General features: G+C 35.6%; 1 protein-coding gene across 1 annotated transcript; it reads left to right on the plus strand.

Annotated features, from left to right (window-relative positions):
- The first annotated feature begins 9,412 nt into the window (after window positions 1–9,412).
- Window positions 9,413–17,158, plus strand: LOC147519000 (uncharacterized). The gene is made up of 10 exons (XM_086594050.1): window positions 9,413–9,836; window positions 10,638–10,681; window positions 11,525–11,615; window positions 11,719–11,830; window positions 12,186–12,856; window positions 14,107–14,425; window positions 14,508–14,732; window positions 15,962–16,038; window positions 16,186–16,373; window positions 16,490–17,158. The coding sequence occupies exons 1-10, from the start codon at window positions 9,611–9,613 to the stop codon at window positions 16,886–16,888; spliced, it is 2,352 nt and encodes a 783-aa protein (XP_086450176.1). The 5' UTR covers window positions 9,413–9,610; the 3' UTR covers window positions 16,889–17,158.
- Window positions 17,159–17,570: the final 412 nt, after the last annotated feature.

The raw sequence follows: 17,570 nt of genomic DNA on the forward strand, positions 1-17,570 counted from the left end.
TAACCAAAAGGTTATGTTCCTTGATGTATTACATGCATATTTTTTCGCTTCTAGTTGTGACTTGTGATCGAGTCTTTATTTTCTAATTCTATCCTTTATCTCTTATTTTTATTTTCAATCATGAAATTCAGTATCAAATTTGTGTGATCTCTATTCACGAATTTTGTTTGGTCTCGACTCTTTTAACTTCGGTTATGAATTCCATCAACTTTGTTTCTATGATTCTAGTCATGACTCAAATCTGAGTTGCATTCCATAGATATTTTTCATAATGGGATTTGCTATTCGTACTCTTTCCTTTTGCTAGCACCTAAAAATATAAGATGTCCGAGTAATTTGAAGTGTCCCGAAATGTTTTTTATCGCCACTAGTTTTAGACCTTGGTCATCTTGAAATCTGGGATATAAGTGATGACGATCTTTGTTTGTTACTCGTAGTTTCAAGTTCCATGGATAATTGTATTGTTTGAATATTTTCTTTCAACTTGCATTTATATGGCAATGTACAAGTATCGATCGTTCTGATTAATTTTTTGTAATTTCTTTTGACTTGTAGCATAATAGCCTTAATGTGGGGTGCTTGTAACATGCAGTCACGTTTGTAGTCACTTGGCTTTTTGGCGACACTTTTCGGATAAAGGTAAATATTGTTCTTATTGCTTTTACATGGCTATCTAAGCCCGGATAAAGGAGGGAGGATGGTGGTGCCTTGGACTGTTTTGCCATTGAACGTTGAGAATCTTGTACCAAAGGTTTGTACTAGTCTTATTGTCTGTTTACTTGACTATGGTGAGATAGTTGTGGCTGATATGATTCCTGAAGACTCCAAACATCTCCTTTCTCATCTTTTCCAATCTATAGATTTTAATTTATTTGATATTCTGGATCAAGAAATTGGTATTTCTAGTCCGCTTTTACTTAAATGTGTTCGATTCGTCCGCGGGATGGCGGAAGCCTATTCAAGTTGCAACTCAAATAAGCAAATGTGAAAGAAGTTGATGTGTAAGAGATTGCTAGAGCGCAAAAACAAGAAATGCCTGAGGTACTGCTACTATATTTCTTTCACTGCATTTTATTTTTCTTGTTTCCACTATTAGTACTGCCTTGCAGTTATATATTAACTCGCACGGTTGCTCAATTGTGTAGACATTGATCATGGATGGTGGTTTACTTAAGTTATTCGGACTTTTAATAATTATGTGTGAAGTTTGCAATACTGCCACATCCTCCCTTCCGAGTTGCATAATTTTTCTTGAGGCTAGAAGGTGAAATGAATTGTAGGAGAGTGCCAATCATAGGAGAGTGCTAATTGTCCTATGGTATAACTCTTAAGTATTTTCTTCACCATTTGAAATTCATTTTTTGAAGCTTGCATAATTCATTGTCAAGGGAAGACAATCCAAATTGTAAACCAAGTGAATGTTGTTTTGAGTTTCTTCTTGTTATTGATGTCTGCCACGAATGTTTATTTGTGTTACATATAATTGAGTTCGGTTAGCAAATATATATGCAGTTAGAGACGCTTTTAACTATAGTTGTTAATGCAGGCCTTCGATTTAGATCCTAGCAATGCAGCTTTACTCTCTAATAAGAGTCTTTGTTGGGTCTGGTTAGGACAAGCTGACCATGCTTTAGCTGACGCTAAGGCCTGCAGAGCTCTAAAGTCATAATGGGCAAAAGGTTGATATAGAGAAGGTGCAGCTTTACGCTTACTGCAAGTAAGAATTTTCTTTTTTCTTTGGCCGATCATTGAACTGTATATTCAGTTGGCTTTTCTATGCCGGTCTGGGACTTCAGCTCACATCTAAATGCTTTAGCAGAGACATAAGTAGAAGTAACCACAGGAGACTCTAGCTCATTTTCTATGGATCCGTTAATGAAGTTTGGCGGGCACAAAGATGAAGGTTTGCTCTAGACTGAAGTTCTCTGGTTCATGGAAGGCACACATATGGTAATATTATACAATGTTTGTTTTTGTATCATTTTCTCTTATTCATTTTGGTACAAGAATAGATCTATTCAAGGGTCTCATTGTATATTTGAAGTGATATATCTATGTTTGGAAGATGAGTTCTTACATGTGATCGAGTAGTGTGAAGGTATGATGTATATATATTCGAAGTGTGGTATCTCTGGTTGGAACTAATAGAGTTGTATAACACTGATATAAGTGGAAGTGATGTATATGTTGTTTTTATTTTAATTTTGGTATATAATATATAGTGTTATTTTGATTCGAGGATTGGTTATTTGACTTAATTGGCGTTGGTCGAGATGGTTAAGTAACTGGTTCTACGAATCAATATATATTTGAGTAGTTATGTTTACGAATGAGGTCTGAGGTTTTAATATATGTTATGGAAGTATATTATTTGATTTTTAGGTTATGACATGATTTATGTCTATGAAATGTTGAAAATACAAAAGAGATTTTGCCAAAAAAATTATGTCTTTCATCAAGGTGTCTATAGGGTTTCAGGGCGTTACATAAACTTACATGTCTATACTATGCTTCTATTGCTACTAGTTTGCTACCATACTCTCTTTTCTGAATTCCATAGTTTGAGTATAAGGAGCTACTACTTAAGAATAAGATATAAGTACATATCTATACATATTTGTTTTCTACTGTCTGACTCCCTTTTATTTATTTCTATTGGTGTATACGATGAAAGGGACTTTTCTGATGATACTATCCCAAAGTCATCCCCTGATGCTTGCAACTATTGAAGGTGGGAGTTATGTACAAATGACGTGAGAGCTTGAGTTTAAGGACAAGTCTCATTAATTTGGAAAACAATCTGTATTTCATTCGTGGCAAGTCCTATTTATGAAAGACGTTTTGGTGATGGTATTTTAATAAAAGATTGTGTGATTGGATGTACTTGTGACATTTTTTGTTTATGTTATCGACAATTGTAGAATATCCAATAAGTGGGGGCATCTTTATGCACGTTCAGTAGTATCCCAAAAAGAGTGGTTTTGGGGGATTTTTTTTTATTTATTTATTTATATATATATATATATATATGGAATAGTGTTGTAACGGTGGAAAACCGTAACTAAGCTTTGCAATGAGTAACACTTACGAAGTAGCAAAACCGTTACCAAAAGAAAATGAACCGTTACAAATTCTATAAATCAGTAACATAAAAAAGCGTTACTAACTTTATAAAACCGTTACAAAAGAGTAACACAATTGAGCAAAGAAAACCATTAGCAAATATTTTCACTTACGGCAAAAAACCGTTACAATAAATAACTATTTAAAGGTTCTGAACCGTTACGAATATTAATAACGACACGCCAAAACTGTGATGCAAAAAAACCGTTACAAATATTTTTAGTAACGGCTTCTGATCGTTAGGTATGTCCCTGTTTTGGTATAGTGTGCGCTAGTCTTATTTAACCTTAGTTCTTTTTTTGTTTCTCTTTTCAGGTTTAAGTCTCGCCCAGCATGAGTATATACACAAGGATGGAAATGAGACTTGTCCTTCATCAAGTTCTGCACCTTAAGTATGTGACGTGAGCACCTGCCTCATTTTGAGAAGAGGGATGGAGTGAACCTGATTTGCTGCATCCATTGCCTTGAAGAGGGGCTTGAATTTAGTTCTTCATAATTGGCAAAGCACTACCGGATTTTCCACAACAAGAACCTAAAGTGTTTTTGCCAAATTTGTGAAAACAAATTCCGCAAAGAGGGTCAGTTGGCGGATCACTCAGATACTATCCATATGAGCTTTCCGTATCTATGTTGCGTTCTAGTTTTGGTCCTTTGATGGTATATTTTCTCTGTTTGGTTTTTAGTTAGATACTAATTAATATTGGTCTTTTGTTTTAGAATATCAAAGGAAAAGAATCCGAAATTTGTTGCCTCTTATACCAAAACAAGACATTTCCTTTCAACGGAGGATAGGGTCGGCTCTACTCTAAAGCAAAACAAGCAGCCGCTTAGGGTCCTGCGGCCAAGGGCCCCCTAATATATTCTAGCCCACGTACAGTCCATTATTGTTTTATTGCAAAAAATAAACTTACTATTGTTTTTCATTTATTTTAATCGGTTAGATAAACGTTTTTACATTGGAAAATTGGAAATTAGAAATTAGAAAATCGCATTAAACCTATTCGTTTCCCTCGTGTTTTTGCCTTCTCCAATAAGTAAACAGACACGTCCATAACTAATTAAACTTCTTCATCACCCTATAACAAATTATCAAATGTGAGGCATTAAAACCAACACTTCAATCTTATCTCTATCATTTTTTTTTTGTTTTTTTTTTTGTTTTTCTATACTTGTGTAATTCTTTGTTCAATAAATAAATCTATTGAAATTTCAAGTTTGTAACCTTGTTGTTTGGCCATGATCTGCTACGGTGTTCTAGGTGTAGGAGCTCTATGTCTGTGAGGATCTCCCTCACAACACTCCTATATGTTTCTATATCACTTTGTATTTATGTTATTTTTATCAATAAAATTCAACTAAAAAAAAAAAAAAAGTTTGTGAAGAGACTATTTAAGAAAGAAAAAAGAAAAGGTTATGATCAATTTTTACAATAATTGTTATTTTCTAAATTTTTTGTTAAATAAACTAAGGGTTTGCGTTCATATGAAATATCGTAAACAAATCTATAAGATGTAACAATTTTATTAGAACTTTGCTTAGGGCCCCCGATTGTCTTAAGCAGCTCGTGACGGAGGACTCAAACAACATTATGAAGTTGTACATCCCAAGCACACCTTGCTTGTTGCAAGGTGTGTGGAAACTGCTTCATCTTTGAAGGTGACAGGGAAGAACACATGAAGCTTCATCGAAGCAACAAAGACAAAGAATCCAACTAGGACAACCAATATTGAAGGATTATAATAAGTTGAAGTCTTTTTTGTGTAACTCGTTGAGACATTGGCATTATTACTTGGATTCAAGAGTAACTGTCGAACCCCAAATTTCCATAAAATTTAAAGTAGGGAAATATCCACACCCTATTCCATCTTCTGAAAACCCAGGATGAAACGAAATCCTAATAACCCATTACTAAACACGATATAGAGAAATGAGATCAAATTAAAACCAAAAGAACAACTCTAAATGTATGAATTCAAGAATTACTAAACAACTCTATTACATCTGTTTCAAATCAAGACTTTATACTTCATAAAACTTATACCAGTAAGACTCCGAGAGTGAATCCAAATCAAACGTCTTCATCCATTGCATTATACCATCTATGTTTCCAAGAACACACCCACGTTGCCGAAACAAAGCAAACATGGGTCAGCAAAATGGAATTTGCTGGTATGAGTAGACTAACAACATAAAAACAATTCCATACTTTAATTATCCAAACAAACACTTTATATGTATCCATAACTTAACCATTCTCAGCTTGGAAGACAGGTAGCTCTGTCATTTCAACCGGCATAGTTTCTTCCCAAGCAAGACATCCATTCTATTAACTCATTATAATAACTCATTTTAATAACTTAGTAATTGAATTAAATCTTACCGATATCTACTTCTGTATAAAGGTAGGACAGCGTCCCTGCACAAAATATCATTAAGTCCTACCCTCCTACAAAACAAAGTTAGGTTTCCCAAACCTAAACGTACATTTAATTCATACATCTACTTCTCTCACAATAACCATGAGAATATACAATCTGACATAATATATCACCAATATTAACATTCATGTCACCCCACCGTATCAATTATATCACGTTAACAACATTTACATTCCTTCGTAAGAAATCATATGTATCATATCATAATACACAACCAATCAATCATATCCAATAACTCGCTCATACATAAAACCAATATTTTTCTTTAAAACCACTTCGTCTACTTATGAGAGCGAGAATAATCACAACCGGGAGTACATTCATCCCTCGTGAGTATCAACTCACACAAACCACATAAACATTTCTCATAAGAAATCATATACATCATAATATATAAATATTCATATACAATAACTCTATCACATGTAAAATCAATATTTTATTTTGCTTATTAATTATCTCGTTGACTCATTTATTAAAAGACACAACTCAACCTTTAGTTCCTACGTCATGATTTGCACTTCACACATTTACCAAATCACATATATCCGTGTGCCTCACTCACACCGAGTACCACTACAAGACATATGTCCCAAGTAGGGATATCACCTCAGGGAAACATATTTTCATCTTGTAAACTCATAACTTGTGAGTTGACCATCTCTCAGGATTTCCATACACATACACAAAGCCTCTCTTGGGCATAACAAAATATCAGGTCATTCATGGCACATTCAATGAATACCTTGGGTCATTCCTGCCACATTCAAGAAATACCCATCATAATACTAACAGGTCAATCATTCATAGCACATTCAATGAATACCTTGGGTCATATATTCCCGCCACATTTAAGGAATACCCATCATAACACTAACAGGTCATTCATGGCACATTCAATGAATACCTTAAGTCATTCATGCCACATTCAAGGAATTCGGACCTACATTCCTGTACACTCAAGGAATATAGCCCACCCGCAAGGCAAATGCATTAGTTCTTTTCTAAGGCGGCTTTTCACATGACATCATTAGTCATAAACATTTCTTTTCATCAAAGAGTGGAAAGATCTAAAGATGTGGGTGACACATTAAATTTTCACGAACACTTTTTTACACTACGATTTTAATACTCAAGAGTTCTCATTTATTATAGTATTTTCATTATAAAATAAACATCGTCTCAACCAATAGAATCATTAATAAAAATTCACATTAATTAAATGCATTGTGAATACCTTTTAAACCACCACAAATACATACACAATTAAGTATTAACATTGTACATATATAATTATCACAATAACTACTATATAATATATAATATAGTATAGTGGCTGCACTTTTGCTCAAAGCTGCCTACATATCTAAATCTTTCAAGATTGGAATCAAGCCTTCGTAGTTCTTATCAGCCACATAGTCAAAATCAAAGTCTATTAATGCTAATATATATAATTACATAAAACCACGTCAAATCTTTATTAGATAATTACAAACATGTTTATACAAGTTTCGACAACATCCTATTATTGGATTTGTCCACAAAGTTCAATATGTCAAAAGTCTAAACAGACAACATTCAAAAAGTCAACGGTCAACAGTTAAAAGTCAACTATGGTCAACTAGTCAAAGTCAAGCCTGGTCAACAACAGTCAACCTGCCAAGGGTCAACAACAGTCAACCAGTCCTAAACTCAATCCAACCAAAACCTAAAGACTAAGGCCCAAAGTCTTTAGCCTTTCCCAATCCCAATCTAAATAAACTTAAGCCCATAAGTGAAAATCAAAAATTAAAACACTCAAGCCCACATAAACTGATTTCGGCCCAAGCCCAACAAAAATGAGAAAGGAACAGGATCGTTGTCTCTTCTTCTTCCTCACCAGCACACCTCCACCACCGATCAACCACCACAAACCACCAACCCTACTCCACTATAAACCCAACGGTTTTACTCCTCCCTAAAAACCCCATCTTTCTATACAATAAAAGTTCAATTCCCTCACACTTCAAAAATCATGTTTTTGACGCCATTAATGACTTTTCAAAGCTTCACCTCAACCCAAAGACCAACAATGGTTATTATCACATCCACACATATAACACAAAAATGTAGTTAACAATCAACCCATCCAAAAATCATAGTCTAAAAGTTCTGGACTCAAGTTTCCAACCGCACAGCTATTACTGAACCTTTCCTAAGAAACGAACCCAATTCAAGCTGCTGACAATAAAACTAGCTAAAAACTGCAAGTCGATTCTATTTGGCTTTATACCTTACCCATCCAACATATATAAATCAAATATTAAGTCTATGTAAGTAACAGTTCAAAGTAACGAACATTTGCATATCATCGTCTACTTCAGGAGCTTTGGGTTAGTGACTTAAAATATGCGATATGCCTTTGGGTCAAATTATATATAACAAGGTTCCACGAAAATCAAAGAATTAGATTACTAACCAGAATAAATATATGCTAATCCATAAACTAAAATCTTAAAATAAAAACCTCAGACTATTCACTGTTTGTAAACTGAACAGCTAGATTTTTTAAAGCGGAAGAATCGAAGACCTGAAGTCATTCGTCTCAAATTGTCGCGAAGAAGATGGTCTTCCTCGTTCAAACCTTTTCCTTTTACTCTCAAACAAAGAACCTTTGTAGTGTTACTCTCATTTCCGTCTCATTTTTTTGTTTTTTTCTTCTGCATTGTAAAAATAAACTCTCGTATGAACTCATTTTTGTTTTAAAACCCAAAAAATAGGAATGGGGTTTATCCTCTTTACCCTATCTCTTTCAAATCTTTATCCCTTTTATTTTATTTTATTTATTATTATTATTATTATTAATCATATATTATAAAAATAAGGATTAAGGACAAAAGTCACTCCCTGAACTTGACCCAATTGTCACTTACACCCCTAAACTTTTTTCCAAGAAAAAAAAAAAACCCGAAATTGCAAGTACAGTTAGCTTCATAGATGGTGTTACATATATGATGTCATTTTTTTTTACATGACATCATCATTTTATTTCGTTACATTTGTAATTCGATATGATGCAAGTGACATTTATGCCAAAAATAAATGGATTCAAAAAGAAATTTATTAGAATTTCGAACAATATATGAAGGAAAAATTAATAATAATACCTACATATTACATACCTAAATTATTCGTAGAATTGAATAGAAATCAAACAATTTGGTAGCTAGGTTTTTTTTTCTTATGGCTATGACCATTGGAATTCTTGAAGAAGATGATCAATTTATACAATTACAGGTGACCGTTGGAGTTGACTCACTGATTGATTTCCACATCATCCATTTATTTCTTGCTACATTGGAAAATAAATTACAAGGTAAATAAAATGATCGATGATGTCATGTACGTAAAAAATATAATGACATCATATATATCTAACGCCATCTATGAAACTAACTATTGCGTTTGGTACGTACTTGCAACTTCAGGGTTTTTTTCACTTATAAAAAATTTGGGGGTGTAATTGACAATCAAGGACAAATTCAAAGGTGACTTTTATCTTTAATCCTAAAAATAATAAATATTATAGTAACTGATTGTTTTGGTCATGATGTTTTTACTTCATTAGAGATGTTCCAAACTTCCAATTGGCAAACTACTTCTAGCCATGTTCAACGTTCTATCGGGTTCAAACTTCAAACATCCCATGTACAACAAATACCGTGCCGACTTCTTGAAACAAGATTTCGACCGATATTTCTGTTGAAATAAGTAAGATACTAAAACCACGTGGAACACAACCAGTGCCCCATATATCAAACTCAACTCAACAAATAAAGGTTTCCCAAGACAACAAAAACACAAAAAAGAAACATAACCCGAGCAGCCAAGATAAAAAAAAAACAGGACAAGGCCAATAAAAAAGAAAGAGAGAGTTTCAGTTACTAAAACAAAAAATATCTTTTTTCAACTTAAGAAAGAAAAGAAAACAAGAGAAACAGTTTCACCGTGCAAGAAACAAAGAAACAAAGAAGAACAAGTGTTTCAGTTTTGAAGAGTGAAGAAGAAGAATGAGTAACAGAGGGAAACGTAACAGCAGTAGTAGTAGTAGTAGTAGTAGTAGTAAGAAAGAAAAGCAGGGTAATGGGGCTGGTTCATGCATACCCAAAGAGTTCATGAAGGTGGTTAAAAGCATGAAAGAGATTGTTACTAATTCTTCTGAAGAGGAAATATATGCTGTTTTAATAGAATGTAATATGGACCCTGATGAGGCTGTTCAGAGACTTCTTTCTCAAGGTCTCTTTCTTTTTTCTTGTTAAAGATTGGTTTTTTATTGTCGTTTCTTGTTTCTTGTTATTTTGATATGCTTCTGTTCATATTGTTGTTCTCCTGTTAACTGACTTGGTGATGTCAATGTGGGTACCAAATATAGTGCTATAATGTAATGTGTTATGTGACATCAGTTTATTACCAAGATAGACCATTTAGGGAGACATAATTGAACTTTTATATCTAGTATTCAGATTATCTTGATTTGTACCAAGCATGGGGTGTGTACAAGTATTTTAATTATGCGTGTTTAACTCGTTAAGATCATGTTTTTTGAAGTTAATGTAAAATTCAAAAGAAAAGAAAAGACACAATGCAGACCAATTCAGTTAAGACAGTCGCAATAAAAACAATATAGAAGAAAAGTAAAAGATAAGGGGACTATTGGTCTTCATTTCACATGTGCCTACCTAATCATTGTAGCAATTTTAAATTTGTCTACCTGAAGTGCTACTTTATAAATTTTGATTTCCAACTGCATTATACAGTGACAGTGTATACACATGGTGAGGGAGATGTTCTCGAATTTTAAGACTTTAGTGGTGTCATTTGCCTTCCTTTGCTCTCCGTGCTTTGTTGCTTTCGACCATACTTTTCTTATTGTGTTGTTGACGGCGTTGGTTTAATCATTTAGAACTTACTGTAATTGTCTTTGGATTATACAGCTCAGTTTCTGAAACAAGTTAATTACGTTTTAGTTCCATCACTGCTACCACATATTACTAGTCGCAGAAGCTGTTTCTAATTTACAGATTGTCAATTGTGTAGATCATTTTCATGAGGTGAAGAGTAGACGTGAAAAGAAAAAGGAGGTGCGTTAATCTAAAATATACCAAAATAGCTGTAGTCTTGTTACTCTTGTACAAATTGATTTCTGTCACTTCATTTTGCATTTAGGACTCAAGTGTGCATGACTTCCCTAAATTCTGAAGTAACTTTTATTACGAGATATTCTTATAAAACTATCAATTTATGTTACCATTTTCACAATTTTCGACACTTTCAGCAACTTTCATTGTTCAGTTTTGTTCACAATGCTTTAGATCAAGGAGGTGTCAGAATCTTGCTTGCAAGGTCTCAGTAAACTCTGAGTGTACACCGTTGTTACATATCATTAGCTTCAGAGATCAGACAGATAGTAAAACCTATTGTCAATACTTGCTACATCATCTGTTGATATTTGTTAGTTGGTATTGTTCTAAGTTACATTGACCCTGATAGGTGTGTCCCTATCCGACATGGATACAAAGTGTCTAACATGGCGAAATATGAAAAACTGAGATATATCACATACAATGTGTCCGATATGTGTCCGACACAGATTATTTTTTAAATATGGCGTGTCCATGTGACATAGGTATTGTTAGTTTTGTCGAGTTTCTGCAACCTCATTGTGCATTTAGGCTTTGGCTGTCAAGGCCATCAAGCACATGATTTTCGGAACTATTGTGTAGCTTGCATAGGAAGACATACTAGCCGTTCAAGAGAAGCAGAGAAAACACCATATAAACAGAAAATACGTGCTAACTTTGCTAAGTTATACCAGAAATGACCCCACCCCGATTAATTGGCTTGGTTTCCTAATAAGACATCCTTCTACAATTGTTGACACTTTCTGATAATTTGATTGCTCATTTTTGTTCTCAATGCTTTAGATCAAGGAGGTATCCGAATCCCACTCACAAGGTCTCAGTAGCGGCTCAACTCCTAATTTTGTACGTGGTGGCTCTACTGGTATGTGTACTGGTATGTGTGTTTGATCATGTAGGTTTGTGCATTGCCTACATATGCTACTGATAGTTCTATTAAAAGCTAATACTTTCTTGATTGCTCTTTTCATTTTCTGAAGCCTCTCACAGTAAACATACACACAAGGATGAAAGCAGGTCTAATCCTATGTCAAGTTCTGTGGATTCTGTATCTAGGATCGAAGAAACTAGTCACCTGCCTCAATCTCTCAGGTCAGTTATGCTACAACTTCAAATATTGTTGTTATTTTCTCTTTTACTATTTGTTTTTCCCATTCGCATAATGTTAGGTGCTACAACCCAACTCATATTGGAGAATTCTTGCTGGAATTATTGATAGATCTTTATCTGGCATGTCCATGTCTCTAGGTCATTTCGTTCAATATTTGTATGCTTACATGGCTGTTTATTAATATACATTCTAATTTGATTTCATGTTTGAGATTTTGAGTAAACACTTATCTTAGAAGTGGCATTCTTAATTACCATGCCCTAGAATCTCCTTTTATTTTGTTTTAACCTAATGAACATGTTGTTTGCGGCCGTTTTCTTTTAATATCTGTTGCAGCAGCACTGTTGCTCAAAGACAGAGAACAGCAACTGCCGATGCCACCAAATCTTCACAACCTTCAGCAGGGTCTCAATCTGCTCGGTTGGCCGTCTCCTGTCCATTATCAATGGCCGACATTGTTAAGATGGGCACAGTGCATGACAACATTTCCGGCGTTCCAGTTGTGTCAACAGAGATATCATACTCTTCGCAAGATGTGCAGGCTTCAGACGCATCCCAACAAAGTGTGGAACATCCCCCTTCATGTACATCTCTGCCAGAAGATTTGACTGATAACGTGCTTTCTTGGGAAGATGCAGTATTCCAGGATTTAGAGAAAATCCAAGAATCAGGTATTTCTCGAAGCCAGCATGTCCATTATGGTGAATGGCCTCTCGTTGAGCAGTCGCCATCAGCAAGTTGTCCATCTGGCCTGGGACTATCCACCACCTCCGAAGTGTATGCCAATCCATCTCAAAAGTCTGCCTTGCATGCCCAAATAGCTAATCTGCATCTTGGTTCCCATTCAGATGAAGTGCAAGTTGCTGGAGATGCAACCATCGACAGGCTTAGAGCAGATCGTGTTAGATCTGATTCTCAAACTAGTGGACAGATGCATATATCTAATCACTCGTACAATATTATGAGTCCATACCAGCATGACGGGCATGTATTGAACCATCAAAAAGGTAATCTATAACTTTTGTGGTTGTTGAAAGTCTTATTAAACACGCATACTGAATACTAACTAAGGAAGTCCGATTAGGTTCAATATATCACATTATTTGACTATCACTGAACTGTTTGAGAGAGTATAGCTTTTGCCCTAACTCATAGACGTTGAGTGTTGACTCACAACTTGTTTCTATTGCTAGAAACTAATGATCCTTTACTAGTGTTGTTTTTCTAGCTTTGTTATGCAGAGGTATTTACATATGTTCTCATAAAAGATTCACAAAGGGGGTTCAGAAATACTGAACAGTAGAGAATGGGAACTTAAATTATTATGACTGTCACGCTTTGTGTATCACATGGTTCCCACAGGATTACTTTTGTCGCTTTATATTGTATATTTATATAAAAGAAGAAGAAAATATCAAGTGCTAATAGAATACCTATAGGATGTGGTTTAAGTATTGGGTGTTAGTTTTGGTACTGTTATGTAGATATGGCTGTGCAACACATTTGCTATTTGTCTTATGGTTTCTCAAGGTAGATTGCACGATCCAAAAACTTGGACAACTGCAACATAGTCAGCTTCTACCCAAGATTTCACCTTATTTTCCAAGAGGCTGCCATTTACAATTAGCCACATAGTAATAAGGAGCTACACCCTAAAGGTTACAAAAAAGAAAAGAAAAGAAAAAAAATGATTCCTGTTGCTAGGAATAGCCCCTAGAGCTCCTTTGATTTCCCGTTGTTGCAACATTGGAGTTCATTCCTTGAATCCCTTAGATGGTACATTGGCATGTACTGTCAGCATGTTTATATTTTCGAAGCATCACATGCCGCCCACAGTTCAACCTGAATCACCAAGACAGACAGATAGTCACTTAGTATATGGTTGGAGTTTTGGCTAGCTTCCTGCATTTTGAATACCCAATCTGATTCGTATTGGTATCTGTTCAGCAATTGTTATCATAACCACAGTTGCTGTGCATAGTGCTAAGAATTGCTTCCAGGCACAGGTCCTTAAATTCCGCCTGTTATTCTGGCATGTCTAAGTTGATTGTTTCAGCCTTTCAGATTGTAAATATCATAGCTCAGATGGAACGTACTTTTAAATCATAGTTCTTTTTGTAATCATTTGGTGCATATTAATGACATTAACAAGTATGGACACTTGCTACTGGTGATTGGAAGAATTAGAGTTGTATATGATTGTTCCATTTCAGTACTATTTTGGACAAGAATTTAAATCTCATTCGTCCTGTTGCAGGTAGCAGAGAAGACTCACACTTATCCGGTCCAACTTATTCTTCAGCGAAGGGTGTTGGTTCCCTTGTATCATCTACTGCTACAAACCTGCAGCAGCTAAGTTTACAGGACGGTATGCAGGTGCTACCAGCAGGTTGTGCTGTAAATATATCAACTCAGCTGCAACCCCCAGCTACAGAATTACCAAGAGTTAGCTTTGGTACTTATGGTTCTGGTATTAGTGCTACATTTTCCAGGTCATTTCCACCTAAAGCCAAAAGTGACTTTGAAGAGGCATCTGTTTCTAAAGGTGCTTCATCAGCTGGACAATTTGACACAAGGTGATTTTCTGCACATTTCACTGACTCACCTTTTATCCTGCATCGGCTTTATTTATAGAGTTTAGGTGCTTGTTCCTGACAGAAACGCCGAGTACTATGGACATGATCATCTCCAGTCCACCTTTGATAGGAGTTCAGTTCCTATGCAATCCACGTTTGATAGGAGTTCAATTCTTAGGCAATCCACCTTTGATAGGAGTTCGGTTCCCAGGACAACAAGCAGTGAATCTTTCGAGGATGGTTTATCTATATATTCACAACTTGATGCTGCACACAGGCATCGGCACGCAATCCACGATCCTCTCCCGTGATGGTTATGCATTTGAAGCGCCACACAGCTGAATACTCAACAAGCCAACTCCCAGGTACATAATTTCTCTTCCAAGTGTAACAGTTGGCCCTTTTGCAGTTATCATTATCTTCCCTCCTCCATAGAGAAGATTAATATACTATCGTGTTTCCTCCATGTAGAAATTTAATATCCTATCACATTTTAAATGTGTTCTTTATTGACACAAGCGTGATAACTGATCATCTGTAGTCTGTACAGAAATTTATAAAAGGTTTTAACCATGTATAGTATTTTGAGTATAAAATAGGGTCAAGTGGTTCTGAAACTAATCAAATATAGATTATGAAACCTTGTATATAATATATTCTTATGACCTTTAATTATGTCACCCTGTCTTGTCATACCTTGTTATTCTCTGCCTATTATATCACCTGGGTTCATATATTTTAAGCAAGTAAGCATGACCGATAAACTCTTGAATGAAATTGATAATTGTTGCAGCTTTTTTCCTCTCCTATTTTTCTTGTATGATGGTGCAACAGTAAATTTTCTTCATTCGTTGTGTATATTCTTAATTTTGCAAGATGACTTGGAAATCTGCCAGATCATACCAACATATTAACGTACTTCCACTTTCTCACAAAAACAGTTTGACCCTAAATCATAATTCTATTTTACGTTAAATTCCTCAAGTGATTCTCAGGGGATATTCGTTTAGTAATTTTTGGCATTAACTGTTTGACAGTATCACTTTTCCTTGGCATCTTACTTGATGGTGATGATGGTTAACTCTTGTTTCAACTGAAAAATCATAGTTTGCATTATTTTTCTGTATTTTGAGTTAAGTATTCCGTAGGGTTACACCCTTCATATGTTACGGAGACTGATCATCCAAAATTTTCTCATTCTGGTTTACAGCAAGCATATGCAAACTCTTTGTTGAGTAATTTACTGTCTTCGACAAGTCAATCTTTGAGAGACTCAGAATACTCATCTGTCAATATGGTGCCGACACGGGACAGAATACCTCGCAATGCAATTCCTTCCATCAACAGCCCAGCCATTTCCATGCAAGAGGTATTATTTGGAGAATTTACTGGATTAAAAGATTGCCGAGGAATTATAGAAACAGAACTCAATGGAATTGTCTTGATGTTGTGGTTTTCTCCGCTATGCTGATCTTCTGAGTTCCTTAAATTTGTTTGTCTGACCAAAATTTTGATATTTCTTGCACACATTTGCAGAGGGTGCATCCTGGTGTTTTGCCCAATCCGAGTTAAATCCACAGCCAAATCTTTCTTCAGGAAAATTGGCAGAGATGGTTGACAATCCTTTCTCCCCTCAGAGGAATTCATTATATGTCCTCGGCTTTTCAGAAAAGATCTATGGGGAACAGCCACACGTATCAATCTCCAACAGTAGCTCATGATACTGGCATAGAGCATCTACTCTCCCAGTTGAGAAATAGTGGGTCTACGAGTAGCTTACCTTATTCTCCTGGTACTGGTTTGGGTGGTGGAGGCTTTGGGAGTTAGGCCGATGTTCCTGGAAGCTTTAGGCAATATCTCCCCAGTTAAGCCTGCAAGCTCAACCATTGACCACTATGATTTAATTTCTCAATACAGGGATAACAATAATTTTGTTTCACCTTCACAGGTAATAATCAAGATAACGATGGATGATGTAATTGCTTTCCAAATAAAAGAATGTCTATCAGAGCCCTTTTATGGATTTACATATTCAAATGGATTTTTCTCCCTTATTTTTTTCAGAATGAGCAATCTGCTAGGTGGGCTGGTGGACCTGGTTCAAGAACAATGCCATCCCTTTCACCTGGGCAATACTACAATTTCCAAGGACAAAATTCGCAGTTTGGATGGGATGTTCAACAGGGTCGGAAGTACTCACAGGCATATGGAGCTCGAGGTTACCCAAGTCCTCATCATTCTCAGATGGGAGCCTCTCGAGAACATCTAGAGCAAATTCTTCGGGATAGAACCCTTGGTAATGTTCTAGATTACCAAGATCTTCGCCATTCTCAGACAGGAGCCGTTCGAGGATATCAAGAGCAAATACTTCGGGATAGAACTGTTGGAAATTCTGAGGTCCCAAGGTATAGCCAATCACATCAGCTCTGGGATAGTGATATGTCTTCCCCCCGAAACAGCTGATATTGCTGCTATAGCAGCATCAATTACATTTGGGATAGTGTTTCGGGCCTTAACTGTACATCCTAGAATCTTGAGTAAGTACTTGCGTGTGATGAGTTGCCATAGTGCAGAATGCTAAGCTAATTTGCCTTTTTGTTTTCTTTCTTCATTTTCCTCTTTTTGCACATGATGTATTTCTTTTCTTTTTTTTTGATAATTCAAGATGATGTAACGAATGTAGAACTAATTGTAGTGTTTTCACATTCCCTGTCAACCAAATATTTGTTCTTATTGTAAAGCTCAATTTTGTCTTTTTAGCTGCAGTTTTCTTGCCATTGCTTGTAGGCAAAAGATCTTAAGAATACTTAGTAACTTCTGAAGGGCTCCCACTGTGGCAGTCAGTTTGGGTTGGCAATATGTACGTTTCCAGCAAATTGCATGCAGTCAAATTTTCACTTATGGTTGCAATAAACTTGAGGTCCTCTTAGCAATAAATTTGAGAGCCCCTAGGGAAGCATCTTTATTTGAAGTGCCATAGCTGCGGGGTTACTGTATATATGGATATTTGTTTTGGGAAGAGATAAACATGCCTAGGGTGCTGGGAAGTGGGAACAAAGAACAAATCGACCTATGCCTAGATTCAAGTCATGCAGTATAAGTTGACTACTCTTACGGTTTCTTTCTTATGTGACAAAATTTGAAA

Source organism: Coptis chinensis, chromosome 2, assembly GCF_015680905.1.
Source record: "Coptis chinensis isolate HL-2020 chromosome 2, ASM1568090v1, whole genome shotgun sequence".
NCBI lineage: Eukaryota > Viridiplantae > Streptophyta > Magnoliopsida > Ranunculales > Ranunculaceae > Coptis > Coptis chinensis.

Bases quoted from the DNA above. Each gene is read 5' to 3' on its own strand.
- LOC147519000 (XM_086594050.1), top strand. From the start codon at position 9,611: ATGAGTAACAGAGGGAAACGTAACAGCAGTAGTAGTAGTAGTAGTAGT. The intron at 14,426-14,507 runs GTGATTTTCTGC...TGTTCCTGACAG, and splicing joins GCTGGACAATTTGACACAAG to AAACGCCGAGTACTATGGAC. The intron at 16,039-16,185 runs GTTGACAATCCT...GTTGAGAAATAG, and splicing joins CAGGAAAATTGGCAGAGATG to TGGGTCTACGAGTAGCTTAC.